The following is a 27,667-nucleotide window of genomic DNA, read 5'->3' as shown; positions in this document are numbered from 1 at the left end:
TATACCAATCATGACATTCTTGTGTGTAACTGAACTCATGACATCAGCTACTGCACAGGGTAAATGCTTTAACCCAACAGTATAATGTCAGTACTTGGTGGTGTAGCTAGACAATAAGGGTTATTTGTGGAATTATTCCTTTAGCTTTGTGCCCTTCAATCAGATTTGAAAGAAGGAAAATTTAAAGAATTGAAGGATGTATTACAAATTAAAACTGGTAACAATACATTGGTACTATAGGTTTATAATACACTGAACTAGTTTTGCTACCAGTTGACTACTTTTGGTCTGTTGGCAACACTGGACATATTTGCTGTCACATTAAGACACAGATCAATATAAGTTTTATTATTAATTTATTGTCTATAGAGATTCTCAGTCATCCAAGTCAGGGTTGTCCCAAATTTACTTCCCCCTGACTTTCTGGTTTTTCTTTGAAGATGTTTTGCTTCTCATTCAAGAAGCTTCTTCAGCTATTATTAATTTATTATAACTATTAAAATTTTATTAGCATAATAAGTGCCAGTAAGTACCAGTGGACAAGAATTGAAATTGGCAAGTTGTTTCCTCCACTTGTTTTTTAGTACAACTTTGCTTCTCACCCAATGCGGACCTGTAGTTAAAATGAACTGTGCTTAATCTAAAGAAGCCATCTTTAAAAACCAGCATTTGAAGATGATTTGTTTTAAACTATCCACTATCAAACAAGGGAAAAGGACATAAAAATCTGAATTTTTCTATCTGACCATATAACTCGGGAGATGAATGGGAATGCAAAGCCTAAGGCACACTGATGCAACTTCATTTATGTTAAACCATAATTATGTAACATGTGAATGCAGACTATCTAGATTCACATTGTGCTAACCTGTGATCACACCGTTTACATATTCTAAGTCATAAACCACCATTTATAATGAAGAATGGCTGGGTTTCCTCTGCACACTAAGTTAAAATCAAGCAAAGAATATTATGCCTTAGTGCAGGGGTCTTCAAACTTGACAGCTTTAAGACTTGTGGACTTCAACTCCCAGAATTCCTCCTCCAGGCATGTTAGCTCAGGAATTCTGGGAGTTGAAGTCCACAAGTCTTAAACTTGTCAAGTTTGAAGACCCTTGCCTTAGTGTGATATATAAACCCACTAAAGAATAACAACAACTGCCTTAATCTATATCTTTGATTTGAAGAAACACAGCCTTTTCCAGCATTACTGATATAGAAAACAGTTGATTTTCTAGTGGAATAGTTTGCTGGTATGAAAAGACTTTAGTTGACTCAATAAAGCGGACTACATTATGTCACAAGAAGAGTCACCATCATATTGTGCCTTAATAAAAGAGTCAAAGAGAAAAACTAGAAAATTGACACTGGTGAAAGTTATGTCCAATGTAGAGCAGGATAAAATTAATTTAAAAATCTTGTTAGTATCTCTTTAACAGAATTCTTCTGTTTAGTTAAAGAGATACTTCATTAGCTATCTTTTTTAAAAAAAGTAAAATACAATTTATTTGAATATATTTAAGCTTTACCTCTGATAATCCTTCACATTGAACATGAGCCTGAATCCATTCTAATCTGTCTGAATTTTCTTTCTCACGTACACCTTCATTAACCTGTGAACACAATTCTTCTGCTTTCTCTAAAGCATGTTTCAAGTGGCTATGATCAGGGTGATTTTCAGGAGTATTTTCCAATATCTACATAAAAATAAGCCAATTTAGTTCCTTAGAAACCTACAAATCTATTACAAATCTATTTTTGTCAATCATATATATAATATATAAAAATTAACTTAAGAAATAAGATCGTGTCCAAACCAATAAAGAAAAGTCATTTCTTGATTGCTACAACTGATTAAGGCTGATTCATTTTCAAAGCAATCTTATTTTAATCTTTATTATATTACTCTAACATAATCTGAACTTTTCATTATCAGTTCAGTCCTCAGACTTGTGTAATCATACCCTTAAAAAAATAAAAACCAGATCAATTCACACTTGAGTTTCATCTATGTAGGGAGGGGTCGAACATCCAAATAAAACTAATAGAGGAGAGGGGTAAAAGGTAGACCTATATATAACCAAGTGTGTGCAATTTAGCTTAAGGTTAGGTGGACTGCATGTGCTTGTGAAAGTCTAGTGTTCAAAGCTCTCATGACTACCGATATAGGGATGGCCAGACTTACAATCCAACATATCTGGTGACTATCAAGCTACAGCTGGCTGTTCTAGAATGACAATAGTGCATATAAGATAAATTAACAAAATAAATCTCAATATTTTAATCTGATACCAAAAGGACTTACATTTTTTATTATTAGAGGATATCGTGTAACCCGCTGCATAGGCTTCAACAAAAAGCTTGACAATGGCATTCCTTTACAGCGAGGATCCATTGCTAATTTCTGAAATGTTGAAAAAGGACAAAGTATCAGCTGATTATGAAACGTACTTTTAAAATGTCAAAATCAAACAGGATCTTCCTTTACTATTTACATAATATAAATATCAATTTTCTCTCTCTCTCTTTCTTTCTGCCTGTAAATCTATAGTATTAAAATATATATACAGGCCTAAGTTGCTTATGCAAATGCTATCGATTGGTCATTGAGAAATAGAATTTTGAGCTGTCTCGTCTAGGGAAACTGAATGGAGATTGTAAAGGAGGAAAAAGGAGGAAGGAAAGGAGTGGACATTCGTTCACGCAACCCTGAGGTTCACTCATGATCAAAATTCCTAATCCTGGAGTATTAGTCTTTCTTGCATGAGCATGGTGACTAAAAGCCAAAGAATATTCAGTGCTCTCTCTTTTTGATTTGGGAACATTTCTTTTTCTTTAACCTGATTATTAGTTCAAGCACATAATTAACAGGCAAACTATACATTTCTTTTCCAAAGCACCTGAAGGCATGGCAAGAAGCAATGGGTGGAAACTTGTCAGAGGGAGATCCAACGTGGATATAATGAAGAATTTCCTGATAGGGAGAGCAATTAATAAATGGAAGAACTTGCCTCCTGGATTTGGGGGTGGTCTGTCTCTGGAGCTTTTCAAGAAAAAAACTGGACAACCATTTGTCTGGGAGCCCTATGATAAGGACTCCTGTCTTGGTCAGAGGGCCCCCAAGGTCCCTTCCAGCCCTATGATTCTATGTAAAATCCAAAGTTTCCTCAAAGAGGCATAAGGCTGTCTAGTGAAGACTGGCCTTGCCCCCTTGTCTCTGATAGACCAAGGATAGATTATCTGGGAGACTGAAAGCTAGCATTCCTTGACTAAGTGTTGAAGAAAACGCTACAGAGAATGCACTCAACACAGATTTCCTCAGTTATGCTAACAGCAAAGTATGCATGTACAACTAAGAAAAAACAGTATCCCCTTGGATATATCTTTGGACATGGAAAAGTATCATACCCAACATTTCATTGTTTTTTTCTGGCTTCACCATTTACTTGTAGAACAGATGCAGAATTATTTGTATTCCAGATAATTGTAATAATAATAATAATAATAACAACAACAACAACAACAACAACAACCTTTATTGTCATTGTACATATATACAACAAAATTGATTTTGCTCCTACTGGTGCTATCCGTAAAAAAATACCGCACAACATAAATAATATAGAAAATGTAATATACAGTTTATTGTTATTTATTATTTGTATTCCAGATAACTGTTCAGACCATTCCTTAGTTGTCGAGTGGTATTTATTTAGCTGCTGCTAGAAATTGGATGCTGGTTATAACAGATTCTTGATCGGAAAATGAAGAGTTCTTAACCAACTCATAGTTGCTGTTGGGCTGAATCACAATTTGTTTTTCAAACTTCCTAATTCTAAAAAGAATTTTGCCGTGCTGTGTAAAAGTCAGTTATTTGGAACAAAGTCAAAAGACTCCTTTGCCTTTGAAATCTAATGGATCGATCTCTAAACTGTGATATCCTTATTCAGGTGCGTGATCAATTCATGAACTGTGCAGTTGTTACCTCTGAGTCCTCTCTGACCAAGTTATGGTCATTAGGACATAAATGGAGAAAAAACAGTATTCAATTACAAAGCTGTGTTTCTGCTTGGCATGTTTTAAATGCAGAAGGTTCTGCAAAGAAAAAGAAAAACAAATGTGACCTTCTCTTACTTTAACAAAGTCTTTAAAGTCAGGCACTTCATCTGTTTTCTGTTGTATGAGTGCTGCCCCATTCAGCTGGCAGCTGCAGAATCGAATGTAGGGCTGCATGTGAGGAAGCTGTGCAGTCAGGATATCACCTATCATTTTAACTGGCATTCTTTCACCTGACATCTTTTTACGAACTCGCAGTGCTCTAAATAGCAAAAAGTAAAAGAGATATTTGGTTAGGAATTTGATTGAATCCCTTTACTAATATCCCATAAATCAGAGCATTAGAATATAAACAGTTGGAGGCCCTCCATTAGGAAAAGCTTTTTGAGCTAGGAGAACTTTCTCAAAATGCAGGGATTAACAACCTGTGACTACTGAATCCTATTTCTGCTGCTCTGGGAGTTTCCTCTGATCACTGCAATGGTTTCCTTTCGTTATGAGGAAAGAAAACCAGGAAACTATAGCATAAGGTATAAAATAAATTTATCGATCAAAAAACAAAGAACCTGGAAATCTTCACAGAACCCTGCCCATCTATAATGTGGCTTCACTTTCAGAGGTGTCAGAACCTTTCAGTTCCCTAAAACAGGGGTCCCCAACCCTGCAGCCCGCAGCCCGTTCAGAACTGGGTCACGGAAGTGGCAAGTGAGTGCGCATGTGCGAAGCTCCAGTTGTGGAACCTCACAATTCCACTTACAAAAGGGTGAGCTACCTTTCGCTGGCCATGGGCCACATTTGATACTTTTTAGGTCAGCAACCCCAAACTTTTCAGCTTTGCAGAACTATCCCATCCTACACACACACACACACACACACACACACACACAGCTGGTCTGCAAAAATGATGAAAAAACCATCATTTTAATTTCTATATTTTTCCTTTCCAAGGAAATAGGAAGATTTCCCAACATATTACAATACTGACCAGAATATGTTTACAAAATAACTTACTTCAATAGTTTAATATTGCACATAATAAGTTCTTTCCAGTTTACAAAAATCATAGCAACTTCTTTTTCTGTCAGCAGTTCAGAGTCCATCAGTGGCTTCTGGAAGATCTGAAGATTTAAATAAACAATTTAGAGAACTTACCCTGTACTTCATTTGCGCTCCCAGCTTAAGATCAAAGTTCTGAAAACATCGTTTCCTGCATTACCTTGATAATTTCAAAGGATGTAATATAGTCAAAGATCAGCCCTTTAAAATCTCAGTGATTGCATCAGAAGAAGTTAAGTAGCTGCTTAACTCAGAGTAGCCAAAAAAAACAAAACCCAATTACATGAACAAGAAAGTTTGCAAGCATCAGGAAAATTTACCAATGGGCTTGAGTTCTAATTCAGGAAAAAAGGCTTTAAGATTATTATATATGCAAAGATTATCTATGTCCCACAGGCATACCTTATGTATGTTGAATCTAGCAAGTAATGAATGAATCTGGGGAAGTGTTATTTTTAATAATGAACGATTAAGCTCACCTCTGTTACTAATTGCAAATCATTCACATAATTCTCCTCCGTTACTATGAGTTCATGAATGTACCCTTGCCGTTTCCTTTCTGTAGGTGTCAACATGTCTAGAAGATGCAAATCGGCACACCCTGAAAAGCACAAGGAAAGAGGCACTATTTATTGTTTTGATTATTAACAGAATTCTGCATAAAATCCGCATGATGATGTTTAGTGATTGACTGTTGCTATTGAAACTACAAACAACTCAAACTTCATTCTCTTTCAAATATGCTCCATTTTAATGCTACAATGTTACTAAATCTGAAAATTGTATCCAAATAGAACAATTTCAGATTACAGAAGAGGATTTAACGATTGAATGATTCATATATAATCATATAAATAAAGCATTAAACAGCACTACAGTGAAATTTGTTCTGCATTACTTTACCAAACTGCAAATATTAACATTTGGGGGAAAAAAAGTGCTTTTTTTTTACTTTTGAATTGAAAGAGATACTCCATTCACACAGAAGTAGCCAAAGGAGAAAATAGAAACATTTTGCTTAAAAGATTAGCATCTCATAGTTTCCATAATGTGTGTGTACATACCACAATTAAGAACACTGTACTCCAATTTGTATGGATCTATAAATATGTATTTATATTTTTGCATTAAAATGTCGATCTATTAACTGGAAAACCAGGTTTCTATATAGTTTTGTAGATTTTGTTTAATAGGGCAGAACTGCATTTTAAGTAAGGCAGCTTACCAGCTTAGTCAAAATGAAATCTACAGTATTTTAGTTGATGAACACCTAAACCATTGTTTGTAAACATTCCTTTGCTCAGCAATGCTCTGTATGTACTTTGTTTGATTGATTTATATCTCACATTTTTTCCAGGAACTCAAGATATCATTCGTTCATGAACTCCATTTTTAACCCAAAACTCCTTTGTGAAGTAAGTTGGGCTGAGAGTGAGTGAGTAGTTCAGAGTCATTCACATACAAATGTATAATATGCACAGGAAGATAAACACTCTGAAGCAATCAGATACTATGAACTTTTCAGTTTGGAAAACATATTTTTATTGTTAACATCTTTTGTTTTAGTTTAGTTTTGTTTCTCCTCTTAGTTTATTTTTTCAAGTTGGCATTTCATTATCTATATTTTTTATACTCTGATAGTTAAACTCAGAGCTTTATGTGGTTATCAAAAGCCTTGGGTGCCTTCAGAGACCTCCAAAAGTTCATGGCTTGATAGAAATAACATTAATTGGATTTAATTTGAATTACCTTTAAATATAAATAAAATGAAACAAAATTGTGTCCTGACCTCATTCATAAGTCTGAACTCCCTCCCAATACGCCTCTTGAAAGCCAAAACTCAGCCCAAGGGGAAAAAAATGAAGGATGTCTAGCTTCCTTCCAAATTAGTGAATGCTGCATTAAAACCTGACATACAAGTCAACAAAATGTCAATAGTTGACTGGGGTATATAGAAAAAGTTTCCTAGGCCCAATGCCTACAACTCCACCATTATTTCTGAATCTCTTAAATCTTCTTCTACTGATTAAGTAGACCAATAGTCTGACTTAGTATGAGGCAGTTTCTGAAGATCCAATGTAAAGAATGAGAAACATAATAATCATAAAACTTTTGGAAGAAATGCCCAAAACTAGAAAAATGGGTATTGTCTAATGTGTGTAAGAGTATAAGCAACATTATCTACTATTAAAATAATATACTAATGACAACTATAATGACAATGCATAAGTGCACCAACGTGCCTACCGTCCCTGTCCTATTGTTTCTTTTATTTTTCTCATATGTATCCATGTATTCATAACTATGTTTTTACTTATACTTATTATCTTGTAAGCAATTGACAAAACCAAATAAAATAAAATAAAATAAATAAAAAATACAACTAGCCAATTACCAGGAGGTGGAATACAAACTTATACTGATTGCTAAAGAAGGAATGTTACAATTTAAACTTTAACTTTAAAATTTACACCAATTCAAGATGTTGGTTATGACCTTTAAGATGTTTGGCATGGGTCCAGACCATCCAAGGAATCATCTCACCCCAATGGGATTGGCTCACCTCACTTATTCCACAGAAAACCACACTCAAGGAATTCTGATTGATGGGGTGCAGGAAAAGGGCCTCAGACTCTATTGGGGGCATCATTCTATACTGGTGGTAGCCAGTGGACTAGGAGAAAGAACCTACCTCTAATATGCTTATTTTAATATTTAAATATTTTAACATTTTGTACTTGTTTTTACAATGTTGTAAATCACCCAGGGTCGCTTGATAATGAGATGGGCTGCATATAAATTTAATTAATTAATTAAGGCTTTTACTCAATGATATTGGAATCTATTAAGAATATTGCTTAATTACATTTTAAAGTAGCCTTTCTCAGATTGCTGGATTCCTTAATAATATGTGACTAAGTTGAACAGTGGAAATGGTTAAGAATTCTTTTGCATTTTGTAATTTTGCTTTTCAGAGATACCTTACTTCCATTTGGAGCTCTAATGTGTCATGTATCATTTTAGTTGGTTTTGCGTTTTTGAGGGTTTGCTCAAATTGATTGTCACTCTATTAGTGAACTTAATTAATATTCTCTAGTTGTGGTGGACAACATTTTCAGATCCCATTGCCCTGGAGAAAGATTTGTTGAAAACCATGATATTTTGTGATCGTTTAATAACAAACCTATTCCATGTTCAATAATATACCTGGAAAATATGGCTAAAAATATGCTTTTTATAGCTTCCAATTTTTGGTGTTGCTTTTAGAACTGCTTCTTTTTTATTTTTAACCAGCAACATAGATTTTTTAAGAAGCAACACTGGCTTCCTTGATAGTAAAATGCTGAGAAGCACTGCTAATAAATAAATTAAAAACTGAAGAAATATCACATTAGGCAATGAACCAATACATCTTTCCCACGGTATGAGTCCAATTATTTAGCTTAACAGTAACTAGCCTTGGATATTAAAAGAAAAGGAGGCAACATGTAAAAACGGAATACTATTCATTCTTTAGCATCATAAGGCTCTAGCAAATTGAAAGTGTCTGGAAATCTTCCTCCAGGCAACGTTTCTTTTTGCTGTAGACCTTAGAAAGCTGGTGTTTGATACACAGCAGCTAATAATCTACCCAGGTTTGTAATTTTTCAATCCAGCTGAAATGCTTCATTACCAGCCTGACATCACTGAATGTAGTGAATGTAGCTACAGTGTAATGAAAGTGGCTTGCATTAGTCCCTTTGATTTTTTTGGGAACTATCATCCTTTTTTGTTTCATTTTTCACACACTGCCTTAGTTTCTTCTCACTGCAGGATGAGGTTCCAGGTTGTAATTTGAGTTTAACCTTAATCCTAACCACTTTGTGCTCACCATAACATTCAGATCGTCTTAGTTTTTGTTGGTTAGAGGAGTACAATTTATTACACACAGCAGTGAAGTAATGTACATAATGTACATATGTAGTTTATACTCAAAAAATAAGAAAAAATAGAGCAGTTAAAAATAAATACAGCAGGATTTTTAAAAAAAACACCTTTAGGTATGGAAATTATGACAATTATTAGCAGAAAAAGTTAACCAGATAGATGACAGATGGGATTCATTAGTCCATGACTAACTGTGTTTTGTTGCTTCCCTGAAGAATCCTAGTAATCTTTTGTGCCTGGCTTATGGTATAAAGATACACTTTTCACTGTATGAGAGTCCATTCTTCTAAAAAAAAATCAACTCTACCAGGACATAGATCTATTGTATACAATAGTTTCATTTTCTGTCGTCCATCAACTATTACAAAATTAGGTATCAAATTTAAGTTATAAAATATCGTAATTTGTCTGTGGAATGGTAATCCTACAGAATGACTTTGAAAGGAACATTCACCTTTACATTAACATGAAATTATGATACAGTTTCTTGCTATTTTTTTCAGTTTTCTGTTATTCTTAGATATATACTCTAAAGCTATTTTTTTTTTAAATAAAATTTTATTTGGGTTTTCACACATACAAAATACAAGTAAAACATCTTTTTTGAAAATAGCATGGTCCCGGGTTGAACTTCTTTATACAGACACAAAACTCAATTTCATGCTCCTTTTTGTATTCTATTCCATATCTTATACTATTTTACATTTTCTATATAGTTTTTCCCCTCTTTTAATTTTCTCAATTTTATTTTGATTATCTCATCTCAATTCAAATCATTATATTTATACTTTTGTCTGTTTCAATTTCATATTATCTTTTCTCTTTAAACAAATTTTCTCCTGTAGTTACTAATTGGAGTATGACACCTTTATATCTTTTAATTACATCCATTCAACTCTTATTTAAACTTCAATATATACCTTAAGTTTATGACCTTCAATATAATACATAATACATAACTTCCAATCAAATTCTGCTTGGTACATTCTTATAATACACACTATATTCTTTTAAAAAGAAAGTAAGATTGTAAATATATATAATTATAAACCCTCATTCCATTCCAGTTCAGTTCTATCATTAATAATCATTAAAATCTTAACATCTTTAACACTTCTTTTCAATTAAATATCATACTTCCTTAAAAACACATATAATCTCCATAATTATTTTTTCCCTTATTTCTCTTCACATATGTTTTATAAATCATTAAATATACCTTTTGTTACATTTATTTATTGACAAGCATTCCACTGAATTACGATAGCTATTTTATCAGACATTTTAATCATACATTGTTTCATATTTTCTAAAATTATTTCTGCTTCTAATATAACTATACTATCTTATGTACCTTTGCAGAATCCCTTTTTCCATTACGTTTTCACCCATTATCTCTAAATAGGCCCTGTTTCTCTATATTTTGCTTCTGTCCTTTATAACTTCTTTTCCTTTCTTTTTTCCCTTTCATCTTCTCCCTCCCCTTTTTACCCCCTTGTCTCTCTAGTTCTAATTCTCTCTTCTGCATTTCCCTCTTCTGTTGCTTTCTGATTTTATACTTATTTTTCATTCTTTTTTTTTTGGAGTTTTTTTTCCCAATCTTAAACTTTCCATTCTCTTTCCCCCCTTTCCTCCCCCCCATCTAAGATTACTTATTCATTAAAGATGGCTTCTTCTTTCTCGCAATCTTCTTGTTCTGCAGGCATTTCTTGTTGTTTCTCATAATTCCAAATCTCCATTTCTAAAAACTGAAATACGAAGCCAAAAGAACCTCTCCCTTCCTGTGCATCTTCTTTGTATTTTTTAAGTTCCATTTTCAGTTCTTCTAAAAGTGAAGCCATTTTAAACAGTTTTAAACGACCACCCAATTGATTTTAGTCATTCAAAACAATAACCAAGAATCCAGAAATCATCAAGTAATCCAGATAGTCCCGAGTTATATCTTCTTATTTCTTTTTCGACTTTCTCTTCCTGGGGTTTTTGTTGCGATATTTCAGTTAGAATGTATCTTTTGGAAGTCTTGTTGAGATTTTGCTGTAAGTCCTTTTTTAATTCAAGGCAGTCTCCTCCCTTCCAGATCCTGCCCTTTTATTCTTTTTTTCTCCTTTCCTGTTTTCAAAAGCTTTTAATTATCCAGAAATCTATATTATCCCTTTGACTTTTTATTTTCAGCATTAAATGCCTATTGATGTCAAAGTGGATTTTTTCCCAATTTCTTGCTTAAGTCTCTTAGCTGTCAGTATAGGAAAAGGAGAAAACCAAATCTTTTCCCTTTTCTCTCTCCTTCGCAGCTTAAAAATCTTCTTAGGGAACAATGTTATTGTTTTTTAATAGTTTCAATTCCAGGGTACCTTATTTGTTGCTTTTGCTGTTTGACCCGGTCAACCAAAACTTTCTCTTCTTATCTTCCTCCTGCACATTCTTTTCCGGTCGAGTTCTTCTTTGTGGTGGCCATTTCTGACCACCGCTGCAACTGCCTTCGGGAAAGGGAGTAATGGCCGGCTGGGGAGGAGAGATGCAGCTCTCCTCAACCCTGCAGGCAGTCTCCCCCCTCTTCACCACCTCTACGGGGTGGCTTAGCCCTGAAACCAGCTGGCTCGGGGCGCTCCAGCGGCGAGCATGGATCAAAGCCTCGCAGAGACGAGGTTTCGGTCTGCCGCTGAAGAAGCTCAAACTGGAAGCCTCTAAAGCTAATATTGATAGGACACAAATGTTAAGTTCTAAACAGGAACCATGGCAAAAGAAACTGAAGAGTAAAATGTGAATGCCAGAGACCTCTATATGCGTAATTTTTAAAAACCCTGTCTTACTATTTTTGTAAATAACTCAAGGCAGCAAATATAACACTTAGCAATAGCACTTAGATTTATATACCACTTTACAGCCCTAAGCAGTTTACAGAGTCAAAATATTATTCCCAAGAATTTGGGTCCTCAATGTACCCACCTTGGAAGAATGGAAGGCTGAGCCAACTTTGAGCCTGGCGAGATATGAACTGCCAAATTGCAGTCAGTCAGCAGAAGTACTGCACTCTAACCACTGCACCACCATGGCTCATAATATGTCTAATTCTCCTTTCTCCTCCTATTTTCTTCATAACAATCCTGTGAGATGAGTTAGAGTGAGAAAAAGCGACTGGCCCAAAGTCACCCACTACCTTTTATTCTTAGAGTGGGACTAACAGTCTCCTGGCTTCTAACTTGTTGCTTAACTATATTCTGTCAGCATTTGCAGAATTTCAACTCCAAACATCATCTTCTTCTGGCCTCCTTTGGGTTGCAAGTTACCAGAGCTGTCATAACCTTGTTTATAGTAAATAAATCATCTTCTTTTTGGCTTCCTTGTAGGTTTCCTTGATTCTCATCCCATTTTATTAAACATAATTTCCATTTGCATTATATGGTCATATTTTGATATTTTAAGTTATATGAGAATTTATCTGCATTTTAAAAAAATTGCTGCCTGAATGTTTTTTCATGCTAATATGAAATCCATATATTAAATCCTATGTTGGTCTATGACTGTAATGAAGATTTGATTTGAATAAAAACTTTGTGTACTTCCCATTATTTCACAAGAGTAATTTTAATAACTCCTTAAAGCTAATCAGATTCAGTTCCTTTAAATTATAGCTTCACAAAGTGCTATATGCCTTCTAATCATTTCTTGACAGTCCTCCATTTCTAACATTCAGCACCATCTCTTCCCTATTCGTAGTGGTATCTTTGTAGAGTAAGAGTTATGTATGATTCAGTGATTACTTCTGAATTCTGTATAGAAAAGTCACAAACTCACCATTGTTTTCATTTTATGACTTTGTGGATTAATAGTTCACATCCTCTTTTGATTTGTATGAATAATGTGAGCAGAAAATATTCATTCTTAATACAAAGGAATATTAATCTTGTGACTTTTTTGGATGTTAATTTTATCGCCCTAGCGAATACGCCAATTTTAGATGAGAACTGCAATGCAGTAATATTTGCAAGTATGCCATTTTCACAATGTGCTTTGTTAGAAGGCAACTGGCTAGTGAATTCTTCTAATTCCTCCATCTTGCTAGTCAAGAATCCAACAAAGAGATGGTAATAGTAATATCCCGTATTACCTAATCACATTCTGATCAGGCCCAATATATTTTAATAAAATAATGAAAATTCCTCCATTCAAATGTAAAGATATTGAAGGTGAGGAAACTGCTTCTAAACATAACATGCTTGAGTTATTGATCAAAAATGTAACACAGAAATCCAAACAGAAATATCTCTTCAAGTCTTGTTAGTTATTCATTTTCATTTATTTCTTTTATAGGTTTATAAATATTATCCTCTTTTAGTCTTAATTGTATCGGATGGGTTTATTGTAAGTGAAATGAAATATACTGGGAGAGAAATTCTCAGGATCCATAAGATCTATTTCTGTATTAGTGTTTTAAAATGGTTAATTATATTGATAAAAATATCATTTATTGTATTTTTTTATTATCATATAAATCAGAAGTTACGTCACCCCATAGAAGATTTCTTGATCCCTTAAATTCTACAGTATTCTTTCTGGAAGACATTAAAAAGATTTCTATTGAAGTTTTTTCTGACTAAAAACTATGCAGGATATATAAAATAATGTAATTTATCAGAAGTAAATTCCCCCCAATATAATGTATCGTCTTCCAATGCAAAAATGCATGAACAATCATATTTCGGTTCTTAGATTTGTTATCATTTGCTTGAAATTTCCTTTGTAAAATAGCAACCTGGTCAGCTCCTAACCCATTCTGCCTTTGCTGAAAAGTCATAAGGTCTTGAAGATATTCATCTGGCTCAATGTACTTTCAGACTTGCAAGATTCTGTTAATATAACTCTACTATAAAGTATAATGGGCCATCTGGCCGTGTTTCCTGTCTGGCCTACCTTGCAAAGCTGACATCAATCTTGCAAGACTAAAAGTACAGTTCTCCCTCTCCATCCCTTTTACAGCCCAGGAAACTTGGGAGGGTCTCTTCTGAGCCTCTTACCCCCATCCACATTCCTTGTGGGGGCTAAGTTGCTTTTGATCTGACCATTCCCTCGGCTGTATTTCTTCATCTATCTCCCAATACCATTAAAGTCACCCACCCACTTTGATCGTATCATTTATTTATTTAAATTGTTTATGTTACCGTCCCTCTTGTGCACCATAACCCTGGGCAGCTTGTAAACAATAATACAGTAAAAAGCATGAACTCCCAGTGCCTCCCAAAAACAACACATGCCCCAAATCCAGAAATAACTTTAATGAGGTGTAGTCTCCTACTACTTCGGTGCTTTTGAGAAAAGCCAGGTTGTCAAAGCTCTTTGGAAAACGAGGAGCCTATTGGATCCCAAAGGGGGGGGTGCTCCAAAGAGCAGCAGGTCTGTTATAATGGTCAAAGGTATTAAAAGCCTCTGAGAGGTGAATTGCTGCTACCCCATTCATACTATAAGGCATGTATTAATGCTGTCTCCATGCAAGGAACCAGATAATCTGTTTCCTTTGGACCTCTCTTGAGCCAAACCACTTTTTCCACAACCCTTCCCCCAAAGGGGATATTGGAGATTGGTCAATAAATGTGCAGTATGTATGAGCTGAGGAATGGTATCTTGAGATGCCTGAATATCTAGTACATTCATGGTTTAGCAGGCTCTAAATTACGTTCCCTAACCCACAAATCAATGACTCTTACTAAATTCCTAAGGAATGAGTGTATAAAGACAAAAGCCCTCTAAAATGCACAAAAGAATCTTAGCATGTTGACTGTGAAAATAACTGAATGTTTCACCATAGAACAAAATACAGATACATGGGGCACTTGGAAAATGGCCCTAACTTAGTAGTGAGATTCTTTTAGTCCACAATAGTGGATTAAATTGCTATGCTTCAAGAAATTAATCGCCCACATGGAATATTCCAATTTCTTAGGTCCTCATTGATGGCAACAGTAATAATGCAATTGCAATGATGACAATAATATATTCAAATGAATAAAATAAAAATAGGGTAAATTCAGAGTTCATTGCTTTCCCACTAGAAATTCCCACATTGATATCCTACCCTTAGAGAACATCCTAGCAATAATTGGGCTTGTCTTTAAATTCACTTCACTACTGTAGTTAGATCGTGTGCTTTTTTTTTAAAAAAAACAACCCTCTCATTGAGGGCATTCTGGAATTGCCTCTAATCAGTAGATTAATTAAATAAGCTTAATTTATATTGCAACAAATACAAAAGCTGGTTACATAGTTGATAGGAAATGAAGAAACAGTTGTTCCATACAGAGATAAAGAGATCTTTTTAAAGTATGTAGCAGCTTTTGAGAAACATACTCTTGGAGAATGCTGTCTCAAGAAAAAATAGTCTTAAGTTTTAATTGGATAAAAACTGGAACCTGAGATGGAAAGTTAGTATTGGCCATTTTGGCATTCTAGCAATGCTGACACTTTGGATGCAGGCTGAACCAGCTGTACTTGGAAATTAAAACAAGCCACCGCTGATGGCCTTTGATACTGTAACCAAAATATGGGGTATTCCTTTGAGATTAGTGTCACTAAGATAATAGATACGCAGGAACAAGAACACAGAGACATTTAGTCTAGCTTTTATAGGAAGAATTTAATTATCTATACATGTAACTAATTGTAAAGACTGTTTATTACAATTGTTAAAGCTGCAGGTTTTATATATTTATATATTTTACATTCATACCAATGAAAATACTGAAGTGCAAGTGTATAAGGAGCTTCTCTTGTTCTTTGCACCATGTGAATGGACATAAGGAATTACAACATTGCCAGCAGAAAATTTAGATAAAATACATAAACAAACGGAAAAAGTTAAGGTTATTAGTAAAGTTGCTATATTGTGCTTCAGGCATAGGGCTTTTCTTCCTATGTGCTGGCTGCACCAGATATTTAATTGAGAGCTTATAACTAATATTTAAAAGACAAACATAGCTTAGGCTACAACACATCTACATAAAATTTAACTGTAAGCTCCACGTAATGTTACTTGTATAAATTCCACAGTCTAGTTTAAAAAAAATGTAAACATTGGAAATTAATTGCAGGAAGGTATTTCTATACATTCTTTTGTCAAAATAAGATACTTGCTTAAAGGGTCTGTTCCATAGTTATTAAATTACAGTGATGATAAAACTTCAACTTGAAAATGCATGTTAATTCTCAAGAAATAGATAAATGCTATATTCTTTTATTTTTATATAAAAAGGCAAAAAAAAAAACACCAAAGAAATCTGAGACACAGAACAAAAAGGTGCTTATTATGTGTAGTTACAAATAAATGTGCAAAATATAAGGTAATGGGAATAATTGTATTATACACTTATATCCTTTCTTGCACATGGAAGGAAATTAACTTCTTGTCCATGATGTATTTATACACACACACTCACAGAGACACTAAAAGAACACCAAACATATCACAATACAAGGTACAAATACCTTAAGCTGAACTTTTAATTGAGCACATTTTAGTTTTCTTTAAACCAAACTAAATCCTGTTCTTTTAGTAGTACATAAAAAGGAAAAAGACAGACACCAGGTACACTGGACAAGTGAAAAACAAAACAAAACAAAAAAATACAAGTCTCAGATTTATGGACATTTGGAACAATTTTAATAATACATGCAGCATTCCTTGATAGTGGGTCTTTTTGCAATGACAAAATTGCAATGACAAAAATGCTTTTTTAAAAGGCGAAAATAGGCATTTTAAAATATTGATACCCTTGAAAGCACCTATGCCAAGGTGAGAAATAGGTGGGTAACTATGAAAGCCACAAAAGGACCCACTATCCTGTGTTTTTGACTCTTTTTTGTAATTTTGCTTCTATATCTTAGATATTAAGTTAAAAACATTGCGATTACATGCAACTAATGTAAAATGAGGTAAACTGCTCTGCAGTGTGTTCTTCTACTCAGAAGGCAGTAGATGATCATGCTGGAAGTCACATGATCAAGGCTGCATCTCCCATCATCCCTCTGGACAGTGATATGGGATAGTGGGTCTCTTTGAGGACTTTCAAGCCTGAGTGGGGGATGGACAACATATGATTCCTAGAAAAAGGAGGAAAACAACACATAAGCAAAACAAAACAATGAGCAAAATTCAAGCTAGGAAAATGAGCCAGGCATGTAAACAGCATGGTGCAAAATGATAAAGGTATCATGCTACAAGGGAAATGGAACTCAAAACCAACACAAATTTAGGCTTGCAATATAGAAGGTCTTCAAAGAGAGTTAGGCAAATATATAGCACAGCCAAGCTCCACATTCTGCAAAACACAGCAGAGTTATAGCAATGCTGCATGTTTCTTTTTAAATACTATCTTAAGCAACTATTGAGAAAAGAATCACTCACATTGCTGGCTTGGATCCATATCAGTTGTTAATTTCACATAGTTGGATGGGAAGAGACCCACATGCCCATTCACTTCTCCTTTCCACCAATCAGGGTCTTCTTTATTAAGGACATTAATGATCTGGCCTTTGTTGAATGCTAGTTCATCATCGTTTTGTGCAATGTAGTCATACATACCAATCACTTGGCACACTGTAAAACAATACATAATTAATAAGGCTAGGTATTTTCATAAAAGAAAAACATTATGTACAAGGGACATATCACTACCTACATCACTCACAGGCCTAAACTCATAATATAACTTGCACACAAATCAGCAGTCTCATTCAGAATTCTCACTTCCCAAAGCTCTGGTATCAAACTCATGGTAAGTTGTGATTATAACACAGACCAAGTATAAATTGAACTTAATTACATAAAACTTCCTAACTTTTCCTTATCCTTTTATTTTTACATTTTCAAAAACACTTTAAAAACCAGCGAGATGGACGTCTGTATGAACATATGTATTTATTTGATTTCTAATGCTGCTTACCTGACAAACAACTCTAGGTGCTTTACAAAAGCACTAAAAATAGTAACTTTAAAAAAAGCAAACACACAACAAAAACACCCTGCTGTGGACAAAGGCTCTACATACATACTCTTGAATCAGCCCAGTTCCTGAGGGGAGAACCAGGTCTTTGGGTTTTTAAATGTTATTAGGTTTGATTGATCTGGAATTCAGAGAATAGGGGATGCTGTTCCAAATGGCAGCTGCAGAATCAGAGAAGGCAGCCCCTGGTCTTATGAGTTGACATTGCTTGATTGTCCTGGAACATTCTAATTCTGCCAGATCTTGGAAAGGCAGAAAAAAAGGTGAGAAATATGGACCTGCAAAAGTCCTGTGCCACCACAATGCCAAACTTTGGAGACAAAAGCCTATTCAGCTCAAGGATGATACCCAGTCCCATTCCGATCACTGGATCAGACATGAAGATGAACTATTAGTTTCTCTTTCTATTCAACTCTCTTCACTGCCACATGGTCCTCAGTTTATGAGCACTCATTGTTCTCCACTTTTTACCTCTTTTAGAAGAAATTAAAAAGACACAGACAAAGCTGCTATGCTGATGCTGTAGAGAATGGAAAGGTAGTTTAAGAACTGTAGTATGCTGGAGAAAACAAAAATGCAACAAAGGAGATTATGACAATGTGAGCTAACATCTGCTAAGACAGGAGTCTTAGTTTTCTGTATTAAGCCACTTTCTGGAAAGTCAACTTATTTTTGCAGAATAGTTAATGAGTCCTGCTGGTAAATACCCTGAAGAATCTCTAATGAGCAGAAGAGCTGATAGAATTCCATTTAGACTGGACAGAGGAAAAGTGGATTGTTCTATTTTTAAAAAGGATTGGCTTAAAGTCCAACTTCAGAGAGGCTTTTGAGACCTGTTTCTTGATTTTTTAAAAATACAATCAGTTGAAAAGTACTACAAGGAACACTTATTCCACATCTATTTATTCCATGTGCCGAGCAATATCTTAGATGTAACAGCTGATTGTATTAAGAGTTAAAATATTTTTTCCAACTTCCAAAGTGGTTGTCAATTTCCATGTAGCTAATTAGAGATATGTTGGATCAGAATAGAAAATGATTTTCCAATGGGCAAGTCTTAATATCTAAGGAAAACTATAGTTTGGCAGGCAACAAGTGCCTCTTATTTTAGCAATTACTGGGTGTACAAATAAATGATATATTTTTCCATTCAGGTATGTGTGGTATTCTTAGTGTATGTACGTGTGCTTGTGTATAGATGGCTGGTAAACTCCATTTCCATATATCAGTTTTTTGCATTACCAGACTCTCAATGACCCTTTTTGGAATGTTTCTGTTTGAAATTTGTATGAGAACTTTATGAGCTTGACTTTATAGGGAAATGAACAACCAAAGTGTTTCTGAATGATTGCCTGACTAAATACAATTACTTCCCTTGACTGATACTTGTTTAGTCAATGTAATATTATCTGAAAAAAATCCTTAGGTGGAATACTGCTGTGAAGCATAAATTTTTTGCTTCTGGTCACTGAAAGCAGGAATGAGCTGGTTATTTTGATAAAGATGCAAAATTGCCAAAGGAGAACTAGCTTGATGGCATGGGATTACGATATACAATGGCAGATTCTCTTTAAAAAGTGTAATATACATTCTTATTAAAGAATGTGGGAAAGTAGGTATTTTAACTCTAGGGGATAGATGTTATGAAGAGAATGCTCTGAAGCACCGGGAAAAATGTTTTGTCTATTTGTCTCTTTAGCCATTTGGAGATCTTGGAAATTCTTGATATAATTTAGTACTCCACAATATGAATCCTTTCAATTTCCATTTTGGCAAGTTTAGGTTTGAACATGAGTTTTTAATTTTTTAAAATTTGTCTGAAATTGGTCATTTGCATTTGAAGTGAAGGAAACTACCCTGATTCGAAGCCCTTATGACCTCTGGCTGCTTTCTGATATCTGCATGCATATTTAAACTATGTTCAAGAACATATTTGACAAAACGTTCAATAATGATGGATAATATTATACAGAAGACAATTTGACCACTCCTATTTATTTTATGTGCAAGTTATACCCAGAAAGGAGCTCTGCGAACAATATTTTAGATTTAATAAAATAGTCACTCAAAAAGACAGTGGATTTGTCAAAGACTCGCCAGTAACTCACTCGAACAATGCATCTGAAATGTATTTGGCTTTTTAAAAGAAAAATTAATGGAACAGTATGAAATCATCTTTGAAACTTTGAATTAAAGTTTTCCTAAAAGAGGGAATTCTTTGTATAATTCGATTCAACAATATTGCTTACCTGAAGGTAATGCTGTTGATTTAGGGGGCTCAGTTGGTGTGGTTTTACTAGTACCGGGGCTTAAGAGTTTCACATAATTAGCAGGAAACCATCCTATTTGCCGTTTTTTCCCACGAGCCTAATGAGAAAGGAATATCAACTTATTTTCAGCAAATCAGGAATACATACGTACCTACCATAAGCAAAACTAAACATGGTTTGTGTTACTTATGGGTATAATAAATGAACTTTAAATACAAGTTAATATTTTTATATATGCAACATTCTAAAGCAAAACCAGTCACTTACTTGGAGTTCTCCTTCCCACCATCCCCCAGGATTCTTCTTCCTTATAAGTATTAGCTGACCAGGAGCAAGAGTAAGCTGTTCAGGGCCTGTTGCTGTGTATGAGGCAATGACTTGAGCTATTTCTGTTCAAATATTAAAAAAAAATATTTTCATTAATCTGAAAGTTATACTTTGACTTCAATTACCCACACATCTATTGTACTTCCAATTATCCCAAGAGACAGCCCATTTTACATCATCAATATATATTAATTGTAATACAAACACACACACACTTTTTATAACATAATATTGGGAGAAAATAGAACAAAATAAGAAAATATAAGCCATGAAATTATTATATCACTTATGAGTTGCCCCAAAGACGAGTTAAGGCATTCACGGTGGGCATCCAGGCATGAGCATGTATATACAATATGCATATCTATTATACAGGACCAAATTTATTATAAATAATTACTTTCTTCTACAGAACTAAACCAAAACAATCCATTGCCTCTTTGCTTATTACTAGCAGAATGGCAATGTTACTGACCTCCTTTTCCTAGACAAAAGAGCGAGCTGCAGGATTTCCTAGTGGTTGCAAAGGGAGAAACCTTGATCCTAACTCCTTTTACTTTGTTTAGGCACATGATAGATGCACCACATCCTTCTGGATGCTGCACAAAGCCTTCAGGTTGCCTACAAATGGCTTATGGTATTAAATAATTCCAAGCCTCATTTTTGTGACCCCTGAAGCCAATCCCAACTACACTGCAAAAGAATATAAGGGGTCAGGGCATCTGCTGGACCTATAAATTAGGTTTATTGAAATACATGTATTGATGGTTGTTTTCTTGCTGTTTTTGTTATCTTGGTTTCCAACTGTTTATTTATTTTGTGTTTTTTCTTATTTTTTTCTGGATTTTTGTACTGTTGTTAGCCTCCCACAACCACTTATATGAAATGGACAGCCATATAAATTTAATGAATGAAGAAATAAAAAAGAGCAATTTCCTAATTCCCTCCCTTGTTAAATTATGCTAATTTTTCCAAAGAAGGTAGTATTTTAAATATTATAAGATTGTAAGATTTTTGCTAATGCTAATAAATATTTTTTTTATAAAGTACAATATCTAATTGTATGGGGTGGGAGAGAATACTGAACTGAAGCTTAAGAATCAATCAGAAAATGGCAAAACAACAAGAGTTACTATAGCTGTAATACTGAATCCTAAACATACACCTCTCCCCCAAAATTAATATATTGCAATTTCACATTGATTACTGCATTTTATTTTGCAAAGCTCGAGTTGGATTACAAAGCAATTCCCTCCTTTCTTTGCAGTCTGACAGTACATAGCAGTTAACAAAATTATATATAACAATGAAATTTAACCCCACTTTGCCTGGTACAAAAATTTGACAGAAAAACTGAGGGACGGAGACAGAATAAAACTTTTTTTTCGGATTTAATCTTTATTGGTTTTTTAAAAGTCAAAATTTGGATTATGACATATTTCCTAATATTTTATTTTTAAATGATACATAAAATAGTTGAAATACAAAATAAATTGTTATGTTTGGAAATTCACCAAAATGCATAATAGGTTAATTTGAAATGCTCATCCCTATTATATTTTTAAAAAATCTTCAAAATAAATAAAAAATGATTTTAGATTCAGAAAAAGATACTAATAAAATGATTCATTTAGCAAAAATTATATTCTGAAACATTTCCATTTTTATTTTTTCAAATACAGAATAAAATTAGCAGCTTATATCCTTTAAAACATCTCAATTCATACAATAATTTGAAAACAGAAGTGTGAGAAATATTTTACAAATGCTACATCATTTTCCTCAGAGTACAGTTTACAGCTTACCAGGTTTCTTGCTTAAGCTTCCTGTTTTTCCAGCAGTTCCAGGAACCTTTAAATAATAAGCATAATTTTAAATTCAACAGTAGAATATTTTACAAAACAAAGTTAGGTTAAAAAGGGCTATTCAATTAATTCTTTTTTCTTACTAAATGTAGCAATCTACATAAACTAATCTGTATCATAATTTTTTTAAAAAGATGGATTCATCACCACTTCGCTTCTACTCAATAGTGAGACAACGCTGATATTCTTATACTCCTAGGTGGAAGATTTTTTTTCCTGCCATCTAAATCTTTTGGGGGTTGGTTAAATTGCCAGCCTTTCTATCTGGCTTTGAAGAGAGTAAGTAGAGTCCTTGAGCACTCCTCTCTCTGCCAATTTCAACTCTGCCCTGACAAGCTGTAGTCAAGCTCCACCACCATATGAGGAGGAAGCGTGGGTACTTCAATACAAAAAAACAGAGCCATGCTAAAAACAGAAAAACAGTTGGAGAGCTTGGTGAGAAGCCAGGGTTTTTTCTTCTGTATACAGTAGGGGTGTCCAAATTGGCAATTTTAAAGATTTGTGGACCTCAACTCCCAGAATTCCCCAGCCACTCATGCAGACTTGTGGAGTTGAAGTCCACAAGTCTTAAAAGTTGCCAAGGTTGGACACCTCCTACACACAGCCTCTTGCCTTAAGCTGGGACATAGACTGCCTTTCCCTCGGGTAGGACTATCAGAACATTCTTCTCTGCCCTTGTAACTATATATCACTTAAAGAGTTTTCATTTGAGACAAAATGCTGCAATCATGTTGGTCTCCAGAATAACTATAGAAATCATATTAACTGCTTCTTAAATTTTGCATTAGCTGCCAATTTCTTTCCCCGAAGTATTATTTACTATTTTTAAAGCCCTAATGGGCTTGGGTATAGGATACCTGAGAGTGCCTCCTCCTACAAGATACTCAATGCCCACAAATATCATCCAAGGAATCTTGTTCCAAGTGGCAACTAGCCTTTCTAGCTGTCATTCAGAATTAAATACAGTATTGTTCTTGGTAGCTCTGCACATGTGGAACCCACTTCTTAGTATAATATGGATTTTGCTATTCAAACTGGCCTTTAGACAGTTTTGAAAACATATTGCTTTCTACTGGCCTACAAGTTTAATATTTCACTGAAAAATATTTACCTCACTTGTCAAAATAATTATTATATTTTAATATAAAATGTTCAATTTCTATATACATTATATTTTAAAATGTAATTAGACATTTGGTATTTATATATGCTACAAAGGAACTTAATTGATGTGTGATTTAAGAACCAAATCTATTAATAAATATATATATATCTCAAAATAGAAAATAGACCGAGTCATGATGATCAAGATCTAAACACAATAAGTTTGTGTAAGTTGTATAAGTATTAGCAATAAAGAATTGTCCATACTGTTACTTAAGAAAAAAAGATGACAAGATCACTTAATCAGTGTTTTATATTAACTTCAGTTGCTTAGTTCAAATAAATGTAACACTGTTCATGCATTACCAAAAAGTAAATCCTGGTTAATTTAAAATGATTTAGACCACAATTGTATACTTTAATATGCTTACAAATATAATTTTATTTTATGCTAATAAACAGAATACATGTACAATATATAGATGAATAATATTTTAAGCATAACTGATCCTCCAGAATATAGTAATTCACCAGAATCTGAAATACTCTTCAGAATCTGAAGAATATTGCCAATGAAAAAAACTACTTTTGATATAGTTTAGTTCAACATATCTTATGTTTCTTCCTTTACCCCATCCTTATTTAATTCAAGAACTTGTAATCATCAATCATATTTGAAATATTCAGTCACATAGCAAAATTATTTCTAATAAATATACATGTATGAATTTTACCTCAGAGTCTTTGAGTCTAACATAGTTACATGGAAATACTCCAGATTTTTCACCCAGCATTCCTGTCCACCAATCACCATCTTTCTTGGTCACAAGAATTAAATCTCCCTGCTGAAATGTTAAATCTCCTTGTTCAGAGCTCTCATATGTATACATAGCAATATATTCTAAAAAGCAAAATGATTTGGAAGTGAGAAAATGCTTATAACTAATTAATTTGCAGATTAGTTTCATGCAATGTGACATACACTAATTTCTGATCTTAGATTTTCTCTTAAATTGGATTTTTAGTCGTCACAAATTTACTACAGGAAGGTTTTAGAATAAAAACAATTTCAGAGGGATTACTTTCCCTGCATTTTCTCTTAGCATGTGAATACTAAAAAGCAGTCATTCTGTTTCTCTGTTTAAGTAAGGAAATACTTCTGAAACAATGATCCAATGGGGCATAGGTTGTCTAGTTTATTTATTAAATTTATATGCCACCCATCTTACTATCCAAAAAAACAAAGTTTATAGTTAATTGCATGTTTTCTACTTAAATAGTTCTAATCATAAATAAAAATTTAAACTAATATCCATTTTCTCTATCAGACAATAATTTCTGGACATATATAGCTCAATGGCCTACAAAACACTTTTAACTAAATTCTGGATATTGGCAGCTCCAAAAGCTGTGTGATAACTCCTCCTCTGTTAAAGAGAAAAAGTAAAACTTCTAGTTTTTGGACTTTAATATTCTCATCATAGTGTATGAAGGCCTAACTATAATAACACTTCTTGTGTAGTTCTTAGATTCTTAGTTCTCAATCCAAAACAAAATACAAAGTTTGGGTGAAGTTATTATAAAAGGGATAAGTGCTTTAACTACTAAAGCACAAAGATCTAGACATCTTTGAATGGTATGATGAAATGATGAAGACAAAGTAATTTAATAAATAGAATGTTAAATCCTGCAAGGTGAGGGGGGTGTGTGTTAAAAATGAAAGTATAGGATGATGGAAGTTTAGCTTGGTAACAATGCACCTAAAAAGGATTTGGGTATTCTAGAGCACAAGTTCAACAAGGGCCAGAAATGTGAAACAGCTGCTAAAAAGCAACTGTTATTTTGGGATGTATTAACAAGAATAAAGTCTGCATTACAGGACTTATTTTGTAGGTCCACTTGGATACTGTGTCAAGTTCACACTTATAAAAAAGACACCAGCAAACTGGAGCAAGTTCAAAGCAGGGCTACCAAAATGGGGAGGAAGGGAAACACAAATTATCTGAGGAAACTGGATATGTTCAGATTGTAAAAGATGAGGAGAGATATGATTGTAATGTTTAGATTTCTAAAGAAGAGCAGATTTGTCTTCTATTGCTCTGGAAGGCAGAATCAGAACCATTGGTTGAAAGTATCAGAAAGTAACTTCAGGGTAGGTATTAGGAGGAATTTCCTGATGATAAAATTGCAAATTAATGGAATAAATACCGTGTTTCTCCAACAATACGGCCTCCGCCAATAGGAAGGCCCAGCATGATTTCTAGGCATGAGGTGAAATTAAGCCCCGCCCCCAAAATTTAGGCCTATTCAAACCATGCTTTTCCCCACCATTTCTCACATCGTTTGTTAGAACTACACGAGGTGAAGAGAAATGGGCGGGGGAAGGGCGGGGGGGACGGGGAGAAAACTTGCCTTTAGGAAGGCCCTGCAGGTAGAATACCCAGATAGCCAATAGAAGCTCCCTGAAGGCAGAGTCCCCAGCCGCTTCAGGGCATGGAGTGGCTACCCGTGTCCCGCCTTTAGGGCAGTCTCTTTCGGGCGACGGAAGCTCCCCAAATGCAGTCACCAGCTACTTCAATCGGCCGACAGAAGCGGCCTTGCAGCGAGGGGAGTGTGTGTGTGCCACGCCTCACCCTGAAGGGGCTGGGGACTCTGCCTTCAAGGGAGCTTCGATCGGCCGGTAGAAGCGGCCTCGGGCGAGTGCACACACACACTCTCCTTGCCGCGAGGCCGCTTCTATTGGCAGACGAAAGCTCCCTTGAAGGCAGAGTCCCCAGCCGCTTCGGGGCGAGGCGTGGCTGCCCATGTCCCCTTGCCTTTAGGCAGTCTTTTTCGGGCGATGGAAGCTCCCCAAATGCAGTCACCAGCCACTTCGATCGGCCAGTAAGCGGCCTCGGGACGGCGCAGCACACACACACACACACACTCACCGAAGTGGCTGGGGACTCTGCCTTCAAGGGAGCTTTCATCTGCCGATAGAAGCGGCCTTGCGGCGAGGGGAGTGTGTGTGTGTGTGCGCTCGCCCCGAGGCCGCTTCTACCGGCCGATCGAAGTGGCTGGTGACTGTATTTGGGGCGCTTCCATCGCCCGAAAGAGACTGCCTAAAGGCGAGGGGACACGGGCAGCCACGCCCTGAAGCAGCTGGGGACTCTGCCTTCGGGGAGCTTTCGTTGGCCGATAGAAGCGGCCTCGTGGCGAGGTACGTGCGTATGGGCCGCTCTAGGTGGGGGAGGAAATTAAGTCACCCCCGAAAAGATGGCCTACCCGTTTTTTCAGGGGTCAAAAAAAAATAAGGCCCGGCCTTATTTTGTGAGAAACACAGTAGTGTCATGAAATGGCATGTTTCCCTACATTGGAAGTCTTCAAAAGAACTAGATAGCCATCTGTCCAAAATGCTTCAGCCCACCTAGAAGGGGGGGATCAATTAAAAGACTTCTGACCCCAAAAGTAAATTTAAATATGATAGGCAAGCATGAAAGAATGAATGAATGCTTTATTGACCAAGTGTGATTAGACACACAAGGAATTAGACAATAGGAAATATAAAAAATTAGCATATCATAAAGCTTCCCAAATGTGGGCTCTCAGATGTGCTAGAATTCTCACCCAAAACGCTACTGCTGAACAACAGAGTATCTCTACAAGTAACAATCCTATAGAATTATAAAGAGAATGTGGTAAAGGAAAATCTGGATAGAGCTTGGCTATTTTGTAATCTAAAACATTTACTGTGCACAAAATTTAATGCAGAGAATTTAATTTAACAAAATTTAACAGAACACTTATTTCAAATTTGCTCTCAGTTGCTATTTATAATTTCTTATTATATAACAATCCACTATATTTCTAGTTAAAAGTCTAACCTTCTCCTGAAAATGTAGATTTTGAAACTGGTGATGTCCTCTTTAAGTTAGCAGGACTCTCTGAAGATCCAGAATCCATGCTAAGAAAAAAAAGAAGGATCAATGGTTTTTTTTGTAGCTTATTCCGTGAGGACAACTTGAAAAAATATACAACATGTTGAGTTACTTTTTCTCTTTAAATGATCTTTACATACACATGTTCATAT

General features: G+C 34.9%; 1 protein-coding gene across 5 annotated transcripts in view; it reads right to left on the bottom strand.

Moving 5' to 3' along the window:
- The window catches only part of ITSN1 (intersectin 1), a 97,049-nt gene that overhangs the window by 10,265 nt on the left and 59,117 nt on the right, over nucleotides 1-27,667 (bottom strand). For all 5 annotated transcript variants that reach the window (XM_026664196.2, XM_087966735.1, XM_087966736.1 and 2 more), the window contains exons 23-33: nucleotides 27,462-27,541; nucleotides 24,333-24,499; nucleotides 22,435-22,480; nucleotides 20,570-20,691; nucleotides 20,282-20,399; nucleotides 17,435-17,626; nucleotides 5,592-5,713; nucleotides 5,068-5,174; nucleotides 4,135-4,318; nucleotides 2,306-2,404; nucleotides 1,530-1,697 (exon numbers count right to left, since the gene is read on the bottom strand). In XM_026664196.2, coding sequence (XP_026519981.1) covers nucleotides 1,530-1,697; nucleotides 2,306-2,404; nucleotides 4,135-4,318; nucleotides 5,068-5,174; nucleotides 5,592-5,713; nucleotides 17,435-17,626; nucleotides 20,282-20,399; nucleotides 20,570-20,691; nucleotides 22,435-22,480; nucleotides 24,333-24,499; nucleotides 27,462-27,541 — 1,405 coding nt within the window. The remainder of the gene's footprint in view (nucleotides 1-1,529; nucleotides 1,698-2,305; nucleotides 2,405-4,134; nucleotides 4,319-5,067; nucleotides 5,175-5,591; nucleotides 5,714-17,434; nucleotides 17,627-20,281; nucleotides 20,400-20,569; nucleotides 20,692-22,434; nucleotides 22,481-24,332; nucleotides 24,500-27,461; nucleotides 27,542-27,667) is intronic.

This window comes from Notechis scutatus, chromosome 5 (assembly GCF_049901735.1).
Source record: "Notechis scutatus isolate UNSWTSFEM ecotype Mainland chromosome 5, rNotScu1.2, whole genome shotgun sequence".
NCBI classification, from domain to species: domain Eukaryota; kingdom Metazoa; phylum Chordata; class Lepidosauria; order Squamata; family Elapidae; genus Notechis; species Notechis scutatus.
The sequence above is the reverse complement of the archived record's forward strand: the minus strand, read 5'-3'. Positions and strand labels throughout refer to the sequence as shown.